Source organism: Colletotrichum orchidophilum (assembly GCF_001831195.1).
Source record: "Colletotrichum orchidophilum strain IMI 309357 chromosome Unknown Scaffold_6.1, whole genome shotgun sequence".
NCBI classification, from domain to species: Eukaryota; Fungi; Ascomycota; class Sordariomycetes; order Glomerellales; family Glomerellaceae; genus Colletotrichum; species Colletotrichum orchidophilum.
The window spans coordinates 522,789-536,256 of NW_019172962.1; the positions used below are offsets into that span (position 1 = coordinate 522,789).

Consider the following 13,468-nt stretch of genomic DNA (forward strand, 5'->3'; position numbering starts at 1 on the left):
GACCAAGAAAGAAACTTGTTTGGCCATAAACCTCTGTACACCTTCTATTGACAGTGGAAAGAATATGGCGTTGCGTCAGTTATGACAGACGAATGTGTCGGAGACCAGTGACGGAGACTTGGTGGCAGTCAGACAATGGCAGACTTCCCGCGACCCCTGAGATAGCTATCAAGCTACTATCCGTAGTCTTTACGTCGGATGAATTGCGCTTCGATGGACAAGTCAAATCATATTTTACACCGTCAAGATGCCCGTCTCCGGATCTCTGAGCAACGTGGACTGGTGAGGAGCCCGATCGGCGTTTGCCTCGACAGAAACTGCCACATGAGCTGACAACATTGGTCAACTAGGGAACCAAGCTTCTCCACGATTGCTGTTCACGGCGGCCCAGAGCCCGACCCAGTATTACCCTTTGGATGGTCATTACGACACTTGGCTCGCTCTTATTATTCGTTCATAGACATGACCTTTCAAGGTAGAGATGGAAGGCGAGGAGATGAGGCAGAAGAAGGCAACGATACTAACGGTGATTACATCTAGAACCTTTCAGGACATTATCGTGGGGTCTAGAATCGTTTCCACATGGCCGTCTGAGTCTAAATACATCACCTGAAAACGTAGCCCGAGAGATATGCCCCGGGATCATCAGGGAAGTAGTTCGCGTTCGTCGCATGCTGTTATTCTCTGGGAGACCGAGCGGCAGATTCCCAACGTCCGGCATGGGGTGTCGAACAGCTACGCCCCGGGTCGTCGAGGGTACACGCCCTTCAAGAGCCCCAATAGTCTCTGCCTTCTTCTGTCACAGCCCGCGGCGTATCTGTGGTCGGCATTCCCACGGCATGCAGCTTCGGACAGGATACCAGCACTGTGGCATGTTGGTGGAAAAGGGGCAGCCCCTCACGCCGGAGCTCCAGATGTTGCCATTCAACGCCATAGCTGACTTGGACTCGTACAAATGACCACTGAGGAAGGTCATGGTGAAGATGCGGGGGGAGGTCGGTCCTATTGAGCCACCCGTACATCCCGACGAGCATCGAAATAAGTATATTAGCAAGTATTGTCGCAGTCATCGCAGCAGTCCATCCGATCGAAGGCGACTCGTTCGTCACGATCGACGTTCACAACGTAAGCGACATCTTCTCCACTCTATCAAATGCTCAAGCCGGTTGGACTGAAGGCAGCCATCGAAGCATAGGCAAATGGAGAGAACATTCTGGGGCTTCCTAAACAGTAGTCTTCTGTGGAGAACCCTCCCACCAAGATCGCGGAAAGAGCCGGGCTCGTAACGTGTGGAGCGGTGCGGAAGTGAGTGAAACAAGTGTAGAGGTCTCTGTAGGAGTTCAATGCCGAGTGAGTTGAAGCCTGGGATCAGGAGGTGCTGCCACGCCACAACAGCATACAGCTTCCCTTTCTTCCGTAAGCAGACATTATCTTGCCAACGAAGAGCAGAGGGGTACATCGTCTGGCAAGCTCGGAACGTAAGCTGGCATTCACGCCGAAAGCGTCCACGGGAGAATCTTCTACAAAAGGCGCCGCCGACGCAACGCTCTTGAAACTGCGCCAAGGTCTATTTGACTCTCACAGCGTGACTCTCACAGCGTCCAGCTTCAAGCTGGTGATAAATACCGCAGTCCCGAGCGTAATTCAGATTGTAGAACCTACAGGCCTGATGCTTTATAGAAGACCGCATTTGATATCGAGGCAACGCACGTCAAGTACATTTCCCCGTCGTCTTACAATACAGCTCGCAGCGTATCCGTGTCTGAGTATCCCTGGGGTACTGAGGAGAAATCACTATCGTACAAGTATTCCGGCATCCCCTTCAAGTTAACGACGTACCTAGAGTCCCTTCCGGCTATCTTGCTGGACCATCAAAATTTTCGCCACCGACTCCTCAAATAACCATCTTGCGTTCCTCTCCGTGAGGCCTGACCCCTTGACGCCTAACCTCCCGGTTTCTACGGGCGCCACCACTACCATAAATACTACGTTAATCAACTTCAGCCTCGCTCGTCCGCGCGGATGGTGCCCCCCCCCCCCCCCCCCCCCCCCCCCCCCCCCCCCCCCCCCCCCCCCCCCCCCCCCCCCCCCCCCCCCCCCCCCCCCCCCCCCCCCCCCCCCCCCCCCCCCCCCCCCCCCCCCCCCCCCCCCCCCCCCCCCCCCCACCACCCCCCCCCCCCCCCCCCCCCCCCCCCCCCCTCAACAACCAACCTTTCTCCCCGTGATGCCTCTCCCGAGAAAGGAGCACACAGCACCAACCAAAAGCTTCCAAAGCAAGTCCAAGACCAACACAAACTAAACAATCAAAAATACAAAAAACAGTCACGCCCGCTCCACCCTCGAAAAAGTAAACACCTTTGGCCTAGTCTACACCCTCCACGGCTCCGACCCCTCCCTCAAACCCATCCTTCTCGCAGCCCACCAAGACGTCGTCCCCGTCGCCGACGCCGCAACCTGGACCTACCCGCCCTTCTCCGCCCACTACGACGGCGAATGGATGTGGGGCCGCGGCGTATCCGACGACAAGAACTCCTTCACCGCCCTCCTCTCCGCCCTCGAGACCCTGCTATCAATCCCCGGCGGAGGACTCAGCGGCGGCAGCGGCGGCGGTGACGACAACAGCTACGCCTGGACCCCAACCCGCACCATCATCCTCGCCTCGGGCTTCGACGAAGAGTGCTCCGGCGCAAAGGGCGCCGGCCACATCGCGACGCACCTCCAGCACACATGGGGCAACGACAGCATGGCCCTCGTCCTCGACGAAGGCGGCATGGGCCTCCAACAACTCGACGACGCGACCCTCTACGCCCTCCCCGCCGTCATGGAAAAGGGCCACGTCGACATCTGGCTCAACCTCCACCTCACAGGCGGCCACTCCTCCGTGCCCTTCCCCCACACCGGCATCGGCATCGTCTCCGAAATGGTCGTCGCCCTCGAAGCAAACCCCTACACCCCTCTACTCACCACCGCGTCGCCCCTGTACGAGCACATTGTCTGCCAAGCGCGCTACTCCCCCCGCGCGCAACCCAAAATCACCCAGCTCCTCGAGGAGGGCGACCTCGACGCCCTCGCCGCCGAACTCGTCTCCCTCGACAGGCCCACGCACTACCGCCTCCAGACCTCGCAGAGCGTGGACTACTTCCAGGCCGGACAAAAGATCAACGCCATGCCCGAGAAGATCAAAGTCGGCGTAAACTACCGCGTCGCGCCGCAGAACAGCATCCCCGAGATCCAGCACAACGTCGTAAAGTACATTAGCGGCATCGCCGGCAAGTACGGCATCAAGATCAAGGCGTTTGAGGGCGACGACGAGTACGAAAAGTACGCCGCGCTACAAGAAAAGAAATTTGCGTCGGTGGAGGAGACGCTCGAGGATGCCGTGAAGCCTCTGTATGACGTCGACTACAACGGCACGCTCTTCCTCAGCCGCACCCAAGCGACGCTGCCTGCTCCCATCTCGCCTACAAAGGGCCCGGTCTGGGATCTCTTCTCGGGAACGTTGCAATCCAGTTTCCAGTTTGACGGTGGCAAAGTCGTTCCCGTGGGCGAGCTGATGACGGGAAACACCGACACGAGGCACTACCTGAGTATGTCTCCATCAGGCCCATTGGCCTTCTCTCCCCCAAACTGTAGGCGACAAAACTAACCATGGAACAGGTCTTACACGTAACGTCTACCGTTTCGTGCCCATCCGCAACGGTTACACAATCAACGCCCACACCATCGATGAGAGGATCAAGTTCAGCGCGCACATGGAGATTTTGAGATTCTACTACGACTTGATCCGCAACTTTGACGCCGCAGACCTCTAAGTAGCTCATGATCATGAGCGTCCTTGTTGAACGTTGTCTAGACGGGTGAGACTGAGGGTTGAGGCGAATAAGCAAGTCCCGTGCACATAAATTGACGATGTAAATGGAACAAGATGGTATGAATTTGAAGCGAAGTCTAGATATGCAAGTGATTGTGCGGCATCCAATGTAGGGGTGTGCCTGGGTATGTACGAAATAACATGCTGAAAAGATCTGTGGCTTTTCTACAATAGGCCACTATTATGCAATAAAGTTTCCAAACATTATACGGTCACGACGTGTCAGTTGACAGTCTGCGTGACCAGAGGCCCGCCAGTGGTAGGCCAGGCTACTGCCGTTGACAAAGCGTACAAGTCGAACATGCGAGGTCCGCCACAATAGTTGGCGGTCGCAGTGGTAGTCGTGAGCACGCCGTTCGTTGAGAATGTGCTGACGCTGCCGTAGCAGTAATCCTTGCAGGCACCGCGTCCGACCAGTGACGTGACGGCAGCGCCGTTGAATTCGAAATTACTACCGCCGTAGCACTCGTGGTGGTATTCCATAAAGACATACGGCAACTTGGTCGTCGAGGTTGGCGAATTGCTGAAGAGCGAGTTGGCGTAGCCAATACAAAGCTCGGGTGTACCGCTGTTGTTGGCGAATAGTCCAGGCAGTGCGTGTCCCGCATTGGTGTCCTGGAAACAACCAATGTAGTAGTAGCCGTTTGTGGGCGTGGCAGTGGGACCCGCAGTCGTGCTTGCGCTGATGAGGGACGAAATGCTTGCCGTGGTTGAAGCCGGGACAGTTGGTACGGGAATGGTCGAGGAGGAGGACGTCGGCGGCGCTGCGGAAGAGCTGCTGACTATCGAGGTGGTCGTCAACGCCACGACGGAGCTAGATGAAGGTACGGCCGAGCTGCTCAACGGAGAGCTTGACGAAACACTGGCTGACGGGCCGGTGAATGAAGCCGAGGTGGAAGTAGATACCAAGCTACTATATTGAAGAACGGAGGAAGAAGTTGACGGAAGATCGGAAGCCGATGATGGCACCGGCGACGCAGGAGAGCTTGAGGCCACGATTGAGGAAATTGTCTGAACAGACGAGGTTGACAACACCAGGGTGGAGGACGAGCTGAATATTGTCGACGTGGGCGACGATGCCGTACTTGAAGCCGAGCTGGGACTGACTGGAGAGAACTGGTAGAGGTCAAGACGCCCACCGGCACCACAGTATTGAAGCGCATTGCCCTTGCAGAGCATGTTGCAGTCTGTCAGCGCAGCCGGCAAGGATCCTGCGTTTGGGGTATTGCCGCAGAAGCATTCGCGGCCATATTCTACACCCATGTATTGCCAGTTGCCGGCAGAGCAGAAGGTGGCACAAGTTTCGACAGTCATTGTGTCCGCGGCAGTGAAGGCGCCCGTCAAGGCGCGGCCGTTGCTACCTTCCGTCTGGCAGCCCAAGAACTTGTAGTTGCCGGCTTGTGGAACATGTTGGGGAGCGGAGGGAACCTTGTTCGGGACCGTGTTGCTGTAGACTGACAACCTAGCACCAGCACCGCACAAGCCGACTTTCGAGCCACTGCATGGTGAAGAACAATCCGACTCCGCGGTAGAAGTTTGAGCCGCCTTGACATCCCAGCCGCAGTAGCACTCACGGCTATATTCGACACCAAAGTAATTAAACGCTCCGCCGTTGTAGGCCCCGGCGCTACAGAATGCGGCGCATTTTTCCAAAGTCATGTCATCTGCAGCTATGGAGGCTTCGCCTAGCAGGCGCGTATTGTTGACGAGATCCTTGAAGCAGCCAGAGTATTGCCACTGACCACTAACTACGGCTGGCATGAGGGAGTTTATGGGCGACATGACCGTTGTAGACGAAGGGCTGGAAGAGGAGGTGCTTGATGACGATGTAGACGTGAACGAAGCAACTGTACTTGTGGCCGGCGTGCTGCTGAAAGATGACAAGGCGATGGAACTCGAGCTGCTGGAAAGTCCTGGGGCCGAGGAGCTGATGCTGGAAACTGCGCTGCTGGCGCCGATGGAAGAAGATCCGCTGACAGAGGTTGTCGAAATTGTGACGGCACTGCTAGAGGACGCAATGCTGCTGCTGGAACTTGTTGCAACTGGCACCGAGGAGCCGGAGCTGGAGCTTGGGGCGGTGAGCGAGAGGTAGAAACTGGCGATATCGAATGAGGTGATGTCGGCGTACAAGCTCATGTGGCCATTATCACCTCCGCAAGCCTGAGTATCGTCACCCGTGCAGTCAAAGGTGCACAGATTGAGAGAGTCATCTGTGTACGTCGACGGATTCTTGATGCTTCCGCCACACCAGCACTCTTGGTGATATTGTACTCCAGACAGAATATAGCCCTTGGCAAGGCATAGAGTCTGGCATTGTTGAAGAGTGTTCGTCGTTTGTTGAGCAGCTGTGTTGACCGAAACCTGCAAGTTGCGGCCCGCACTGCTTGTGTCTAGGAAACAACCAACCCATTGGTACCGCGCGGTGCCGTTCGTGAGGAGAGGTCCGACTTGTTTTGAGACAACAGTGCCGGAGAATGCGATGTTGTGCAGTCCAGAGGCTTGGCCGGTGGCGGGGTCGTTGCCGTCGGTGCTGATGGTCCACAGAGCTTTGAGAGCTTGAGACGGATGGTTGGGTTGAACAGGAGCAGCATGGATGCCAACGCTGCCGATGGCGCATGTACCAGCTGCAACCTGCGTCCCTTCGGTAAGCTCGACAGTGGGGTTCAAAGCAAACAGCTGAGGCGTCGCAGGAGGCTTGGAGATGGTAATCGTCAACGGAGCGCCCCCCTTGTTGCAGACTCGGATTTGCTTGTCAACCGAGGTGCCAGCAAGAACATTGCCAAAGGCGATGTTATAGTCCGAGAGTGCGTTCCAGTTACCCGAGCCGTCGGCAAGTTCAAACGTCACAGCTGGAGCATCGTTGACGGAAGCGCTCAGCGTCAGGACAGCGGAGCCACCGTTTGACCAGATGGCAACCTTTGTGGCGTAGGAGCCCGCAATGGATTGGAAGAAACGGAGGGGAACAGAAAGACTCTTTCCAGAGTCCAAAGTGGAGCCGACAGGAGGAAATCCAGACGACGTAAATCCAGCACCCAGAGTGCCGTCACTGGTGAAGTTGGTGTAGGCGCCAGCAGTGTTCTGCCAAGCAAATCCGGTGAAGGTGAGGGTGCCATTGCCGATATTCTGGAGCAGAGCAGTACCGGTCAGACCGTCGGGAGAATCCCGCAGCACAAGTCTTCCGAACGTGATATCCGACGGAGTCGCCTTGAGGAAAGCACCTTGCTTAACTACGGTGCCCTGAACTGTCACGAAAGTGCTCGGGGCGTAGTCGGTCGTGGCGTTGATAGCCAGTGTCAAGGCACTAGTGAGGAAGCCGGGTATGACCTTTGAGGCAGTGTTTGAGAGGTCCCAAGTCACGTTCAAGTTGAAGGATGTACCCGCAGCCACGGCGCCTTGAGGGAGAGTCGAGTTTGAGCACGACCAGGACGCGTCGGCAACAGAACATCCTACCACACCAGCCAAGGCGACGTTGGCCTTGCAGCTGACAGTGGCGCTCGCGGTAGATCCAAGTTCCAAGGATCCAAAGTCGAGCGGAGAGGTGCAGTTGACGGCAGAGTTGACCGGCGCACCGAAACAGACGAGCTTGTTGCCGTTGACGTGGAAGAACACTCGGCCATCGCCGAAAACGGGACGCTGGTACTTGTTCGTGCCTTGGGACGATGGAAGGGCGATAGGGACCATGACGCCGTCCTGGGGAATGGCCTTGAAGGCCATGAGCCCGGTGTTGACATCAGTAATCCAGACCTATTGCTTGTTAGCTGGCAATTTATCATGTGTGGGAGCTAATGATGAACCTACAATTCCAGAACCAGCCTTGCCATTGTCCGATGTGATTGTCATCTGGCCAACGCCAACACGGCCGGCAGAAATCCATGTAGACTGTCCAGCGAGACTGAATTGCGGTGTGCCCTTGGAGTCAAAGCCGAGCTTGTAGGCAACAAGAGCGCCGCCAACGGTGGTTGCATAGATGTAGCCGCCCTCAGCAGGGTAGCTGCCGAAACCACCATACAGAGAGCCACCGAGCTCGATAGTTTGCAAGATACCGTCACCACCGTCCGCAGCTTGACGGAATCCACCGAGATTGTCGGCGTTGACCACATAAGTTCTGCCCTTCTTTCCTGCAGTCACGCCTATGCGGTTGACACCAGCGCCCTTGAAAACGGTAGGATCCAGGACGGCGAGTCCGGAAGATCCAACGTCGCGGTCACCAGAATCAAGTGCAATGTAGTCGAAGGGCTGGAAGTAGTCGATAAGAGACCATTTGCCGGCAGCCGACAGCTCCATCTTGACAATGCACTCATCTAGCGTCGACATGGCGATTCTACCGCTAGCTGGAACATTGCCATTGGCGTGTCCCTGGCCGTTACCAGCCACGAAAAAAACGTTGCTGCCGATGGTGGGCAGACCCATGCCACTCTGCCAGATACCTGCCTTGCCGCTTCTTTCGTTGGCAAGGTCAATAGCTTGGGGGCTAGGCGCACCAGGAGCTGCTTCGGTCGCCCACATGCTCACGGGGCCAACTCCTGGGGTCTTGCTGACAGAAACGATGTAGCCGGTGTAGTTCCAGCGGCCGCAGTGCGATCCGAAAGCAGCAACAATGTGGCCGTTGAGCTCCGTCAGGGCTGGACGCTGCAGTGCCACACCGCCGACCAGATACCGGCCAGCATCATTGTCGGCATTGATACCGTCAATGAGAACTGGAAAGCCCGCGACATCTTCGAGACTAGGAATTCGGAGAGCGTACATCTTGTAGACTCCGTTGGCGGTGCCAGAAGTGGTTCCATCCCGGTACCCTTTCGAGAAGACGTACATGATGTCGGTGTTGGGGTCAATAATGGGGGTTCCCGTAACGCCGATGAAGTCGGGAATATCACCGCAGTTACTGTCAGCTGCTGAGAATGGCGCTTGAATGGTCCTCTCTGTCAGGCTCTTGCCGGTCTTGCCGTCAAAGACACGGATAATGTTCATCTCGGAGGCGGTGATGACAAGCTCGGATCCGCCATTGGGGGTGTAAACCAGAGGCTTGGCAAGCCAGTTTTCCTTGGCATTGGGGGATTGGAACGTCCATAGACTCTTGAAGCCTGAAGAGCCTGCGATATTGGGGTTCAGGTTGTGATTCGGAAGATAGCCGGATTGCGGAGCGTCCTATCGGCGGAGGAGCAGTCAGTACTCGATGAATGACTTTTGCTGGCATGCAGAGGTCCCGCCAGTTGCTGAGGTGCAAGCCAGTGCAAGTGGGAAAAAGAGAAGAGGAACTTACAGCATCGCGGTATGAATCGGTGGAGGCAAGTGAAGCAACAAGCACCGGCAGTGAAGCCAGCACTCCCAAAGAAAGTCTCATGCTGGGCTGGTGGGGAATGAAAGCAGTTAACAAACGAATGCCTGCTTCGAGTAAAACAGTCCCAGAAGTGCTGCAAAAAGTGAATGAAGATGAGCACTTGGTGATGGTGGCCTGGTTGAAAGTCTGGGGTACAGGGAGGATAATAAACAAAAGTCAGTTCCTGCCAAGTCTGCAAGTCGAGGTCAAGGCCTCAAGTTCAAGATCTCAAGGTCACAGGGCGACAATAGACGACGAGCAGGGGAGCCATCGTCTCGTCGAGACCGTTGTTAGTCGAACACATGGCGCAAGCTAGGGCCGGTCGAAGGCAGTTCGCTGGCGATGCAGAAGCACCCCCTCCCAGGGCATCCGGACGGCAAGAGGTGAGGTGAATCGGCGCATCCATGCTTGAGGCGGGCTGGGTTTGGTTGTTTCGACTGTCGATGTCGGGTTCCGTAGGGATGGTGCGGACAGCCAAGCCTAGTTTGATTAGGGCGAGATATTGAAGGCGCCAGAGACATTTCAGGACAAGCGGAAAAAGCACAGCTGGGTAAGCAGGGAAGTCTTGTCTTGGCAGGGGGTAGTTCCGGCAAGCACCGTCTAAAACAGCATCAAGCGAGCGCACGCTCATGTTTTGAGCGTATTCGTGGACAAGGCTGGATTCGGAGAGGCCAAGACAGATGCAAGGTCAGAGACCGACTTGGGGACCAAGGGAGCGGAACGGGTCCGGGCGCGGCGGCGACTGTGCTCGACTCGCCATGAGGGCATCAAGCATAAGTTGGTCGAAGCCATGGGAGGGGCCATGATGCGTCCAGACAGTCGGATGGATCCGTGGAGAAGGCCATGTGACGGTCCAGGATTATTCGGATGGCAGACCCTCGTCCTGGAGCGAAAGGATCTGGCCAACAATATGGGCATTGATGGCTCTCTCCATCCCAGCACAATAATCCACCTGGGCCTGGAGCTCTTGAAGGCTTAAGGCTGGTGAGGTTGGGTTCAGTTCAGTTCAGCGCATTACAGCCGCAGCCCCAACGTTATGCGCGCCTCTTGGATCCAGCTGGTCAGACGAAGCTTTGTGGCGTTGGTCTCGGGTTCGTCGTTGGCCTCGCTGACTGCACCTTGAGTTGTTCCCTTTGCCATCTGGTTGAGCTGAACCGGCCAAGGGGTCTGAGGGAAACAAACTCCGGGTGGTTCAACCGTGTCTAGACTCTAGACTTCCAAGGGGGGGAAACGACCAACGCGCGGCGGCAGCTAATTAGTTTGCCACGAGTAGATTGGCTTGACGTTGGTTTGCCGTTTCTTTTTTTGCATATCGGCAGAATGAGATCTTCGCAGGTGCATCCGGGTTGAAGACATGAAGAAGCAAACACGGCATGGCGGACACAGGCGCACAGGGGCCGAGGTTCTAGTCTGAAAGGCTGCCCAAAAAAAGAATCAAACGGACGGAAGAGCGGAGCAAATACTCGGAGCTGGACAGGGAATGCGGCCTGGGGAAGATTTGGTGGCTTTCTGGCTATGCCCAATAAGGAGCCATGGGGTCCCGAAGGGAAGGGCGGGGAGCACCCTCGAGTTACGCACCTGCCGTTCTGCGACACTGAACATTGGATGAGGTAAGGTGCCTCAATGAGAGCAGCTGCAATTCACCTGCACTTTGCACTTGCACTCTGGTGTCCGGCGCGGCTGCATCTCAAGTGACCATGTCGCATTTTCTGGCAGAACAACACGAGTATCCTGGAATCAGGCGGTCCGGAGACAATTGTACTTTGGTTGCTCGGTTGCCTAAAGTAGGTACCTTAGCTTAATCATGTTAAGGTGCTTAAGGTTGTTCGCGCTAGCCATGCACGCGGCTGCAAGCCAGCACTCTGCAAGGGCGACAGCACGCGGCGGGAGTTCAGCCGGAGAGAAGCTACCGCGGAACACCTGAAAAGTAGCGTCTACGCCTTCTCCCCTGCCCATGAAAAGCCATACGTGCCATGCACCCATCATGAGGGCAGACGAGGTGATGACGTCCACTAAGCTTAGGGACGCAGGGTGGTCCCTCGTAGGCTTCCTCAACTTACAATGTAGGGTCGGTTGACACGAAATCGCGACTATCGAATCTTATTTCTCGAGGTTATCGTACAAACCAGGAGAGGGGGAGACCGACCATGCACGCCTGAAGCAAGCCACGGTGCAACTTGGTGTCCTCGTCGTCCTCGTCGTCCTCGTCGTTCTCGTCGTCCTCGTCATTCTTTCCGGTCCTTCTCAACGTGGACGGACGATGACAAGGGTGGAAGGAAAGGAAGGAAAGGAAAGGAAAGGAAGGACCATCCGATGCCTCGCCACACGTGCTTGCCAGCCGGACGCCGGGGCGCACCTTGCGCTGGCCCTTCCATGAGTGGGGGTGGCAGGCACGCAGGGTGGCGGCCCAAATCGTCGGTTCCAACATGTTTTTGGGGCAGTTGCGGTCGCTCGTTTGTGCCTCCCATCCATGCCATGCTGTAGGTATAGATGTGGTGCCTGCTTGCCTGCCTCTACTGCACTTATCCTGCCATTGCACGCAAACAAGGTAGGTAGGGCGCAACGAGGCTTCGTCCCGGCATCTGCGGCGGGAGAGCAATCTTTTCAGCTTTTTACCGACCTGTGTCCTTCCCGTTGTTCTCCCTCTCGTCACCGCTTGTTTGCCTCGAGTTTGTCGCCATGTGTGTTGCCGTCTCATTGCGTCCCTCACAAGTCCCTAAGCCAGACATCAACAACCGACGCCACGGCCAGCTGAAATGGACCTTCTTTCTTTTCTACGCAGCTTGTTCCACCAAACCAGCAGACACAAATGGAGCATTGATAGATCTCAAACATTGGCTTCACATTGGCACTCGGCTGCATCGTGACAGACGCCCCCCTCGTACGACGCGCTGCCCATCGCCTGCGGCGTGCCGACTGCAGCCTACTCGCGTCCGCGACACCCTCGTGGCTCTGCACCGACTCATCGAGTCTTTCTTGTCTTCATCCCGCGGCACGCCAACTTCCGAGTCCTCCTTGCAACCACTGCGTCCCGTCTGAGACTCTGCCACTCCATGTAGGGCGCATGGATAGCAATCTCGCGCGAAAACAATCAATCGCCATTCGTCGGATGTTTTCTTCGTCCAAAGGCCTGTTTCTCACATTGCGGCTGCTCCCTTCTGCGTCGTCCCGTCTCGCGTGGCCATCCCTTGGGCTGCAGTCACTTCAGTAGTCTCCCGTCACAAACTCTACCTTTCTCTTCTTCTTCTCCTTTTTTCTCACACATTTGTATTTGTGTAAGTCGCATAAGCGCGGCGCCAATGCCAGGTACCAACGGTGCTCCTTACCCCTTGAAACTAACAAAATTCCCATCGACCTCCTATCATTGTCTCAACGTTCTCAATCGGCCGTTTCCCTCAGAGGGAGACTACTTTCATCGGCACTTGAACGAATGGCCTGATTAGGCTGTTCACTCGGGCATACTGACAGATTGGAGATGCGGCTACCCAGCTTTGGTGGACTACGAAATGCCCAGGCTCGTTTCGGTTATTGTTCCGAAGCCACGCCGATTCAGCGTCCGGTGAAGCTTCCAAAATACCGGCATTCTTGCCATTTCTGCTGTCTTTACCACCCTGACGGATAGGCTCATACTACGACTTCTGTTTCTGTTTTCCATCATCAATGAAAGACTCTTTCAGCGGCTCCTCGCAGCGCCTGTGCGATCCAGCAACCCATGGCAACAGCCACATCCAAGTCACGATGCTTTGCCCCCTTTCCTTTCTCCACGGTCTCCGTCTCATCTGAAGGTCTCGCCGTCTCCCATCTAGACCTAGGTGGTCTTGCGAGCTCGGCAAGTCGCCGTTGCCATGAGTATTATCAGAATGCCCAGTTTCTTCAGCTCCTTATCACAGGCCTTTACAAAGCCGTGCTATCGCAAAATCTGGGGGTTTCGTTCGCTGGCCATGATGGCGCCCAACCTGGCAGCATTTCGAGTGGTTCAGCTCAGGGCTCACCATCAATTATCGCCCAAGTGACAAGCTTATCTGCCCCGTTCCCAAATGTTCGGAACTGGCTCTGATCACCATGTCAAGAGCTGTCGCACGTCGAATCCCACATGGCAAGGAGCGGCTCACGACCGGTATCCAGTGGGACGCAGGCTACAACCCTTCACAAGACGTGGACGGAACAGCAGCGGCGGTGAGGCGTTCGTCTTCCAGAATTAAGTCAAAAGCCATTCCAGCTGGATGTGTTTCAGATCTAAACAGCGGCTTGCCAAGCCATCTCTGGGTCATAGCCACGCA

The 13,468-nt window shown here is 56.0% G+C and overlaps 3 protein-coding genes across 3 annotated transcripts; 1 reads left to right on the plus strand and 2 right to left on the minus strand.

Annotated features, from left to right (window-relative positions):
- Positions 1-247: 247 nt before the first annotated feature.
- CORC01_01268 (peptidase family M20/M25/M40) lies at positions 248-3,812 on the plus strand (the record flags this gene model as incomplete). The annotated part of the gene is made up of 4 exons (XM_022612924.1): positions 248-282; positions 351-419; positions 2,323-3,587; positions 3,658-3,812. The coding sequence occupies 4 exons, from the start codon at positions 248-250 to the stop codon at positions 3,810-3,812; spliced, it is 1,524 nt and encodes a 507-aa protein (XP_022480685.1).
- Positions 3,813-4,093: 281 nt separating this feature from the next.
- On the minus strand, positions 4,094-9,212 carry CORC01_01269 (WSC domain-containing protein; the record flags this gene model as incomplete). The annotated part of the gene is made up of 3 exons (XM_022612925.1): positions 4,094-7,615; positions 7,670-9,016; positions 9,132-9,212. The coding sequence occupies 3 exons, from the start codon at positions 9,210-9,212 to the stop codon at positions 4,094-4,096; spliced, it is 4,950 nt and encodes a 1,649-aa protein (XP_022480686.1).
- Positions 9,213-11,301: 2,089 nt separating this feature from the next.
- CORC01_01270 (uncharacterized protein) lies at positions 11,302-11,616 on the minus strand (the record flags this gene model as incomplete). The annotated part of the gene is made up of 1 exon (XM_022612926.1): positions 11,302-11,616. One exon carries the CDS (start codon positions 11,614-11,616, stop codon positions 11,302-11,304), a length of 315 nt encoding a protein of 104 aa, XP_022480687.1.
- Between the last annotated feature and the right edge of the window lie 1,852 nt (positions 11,617-13,468).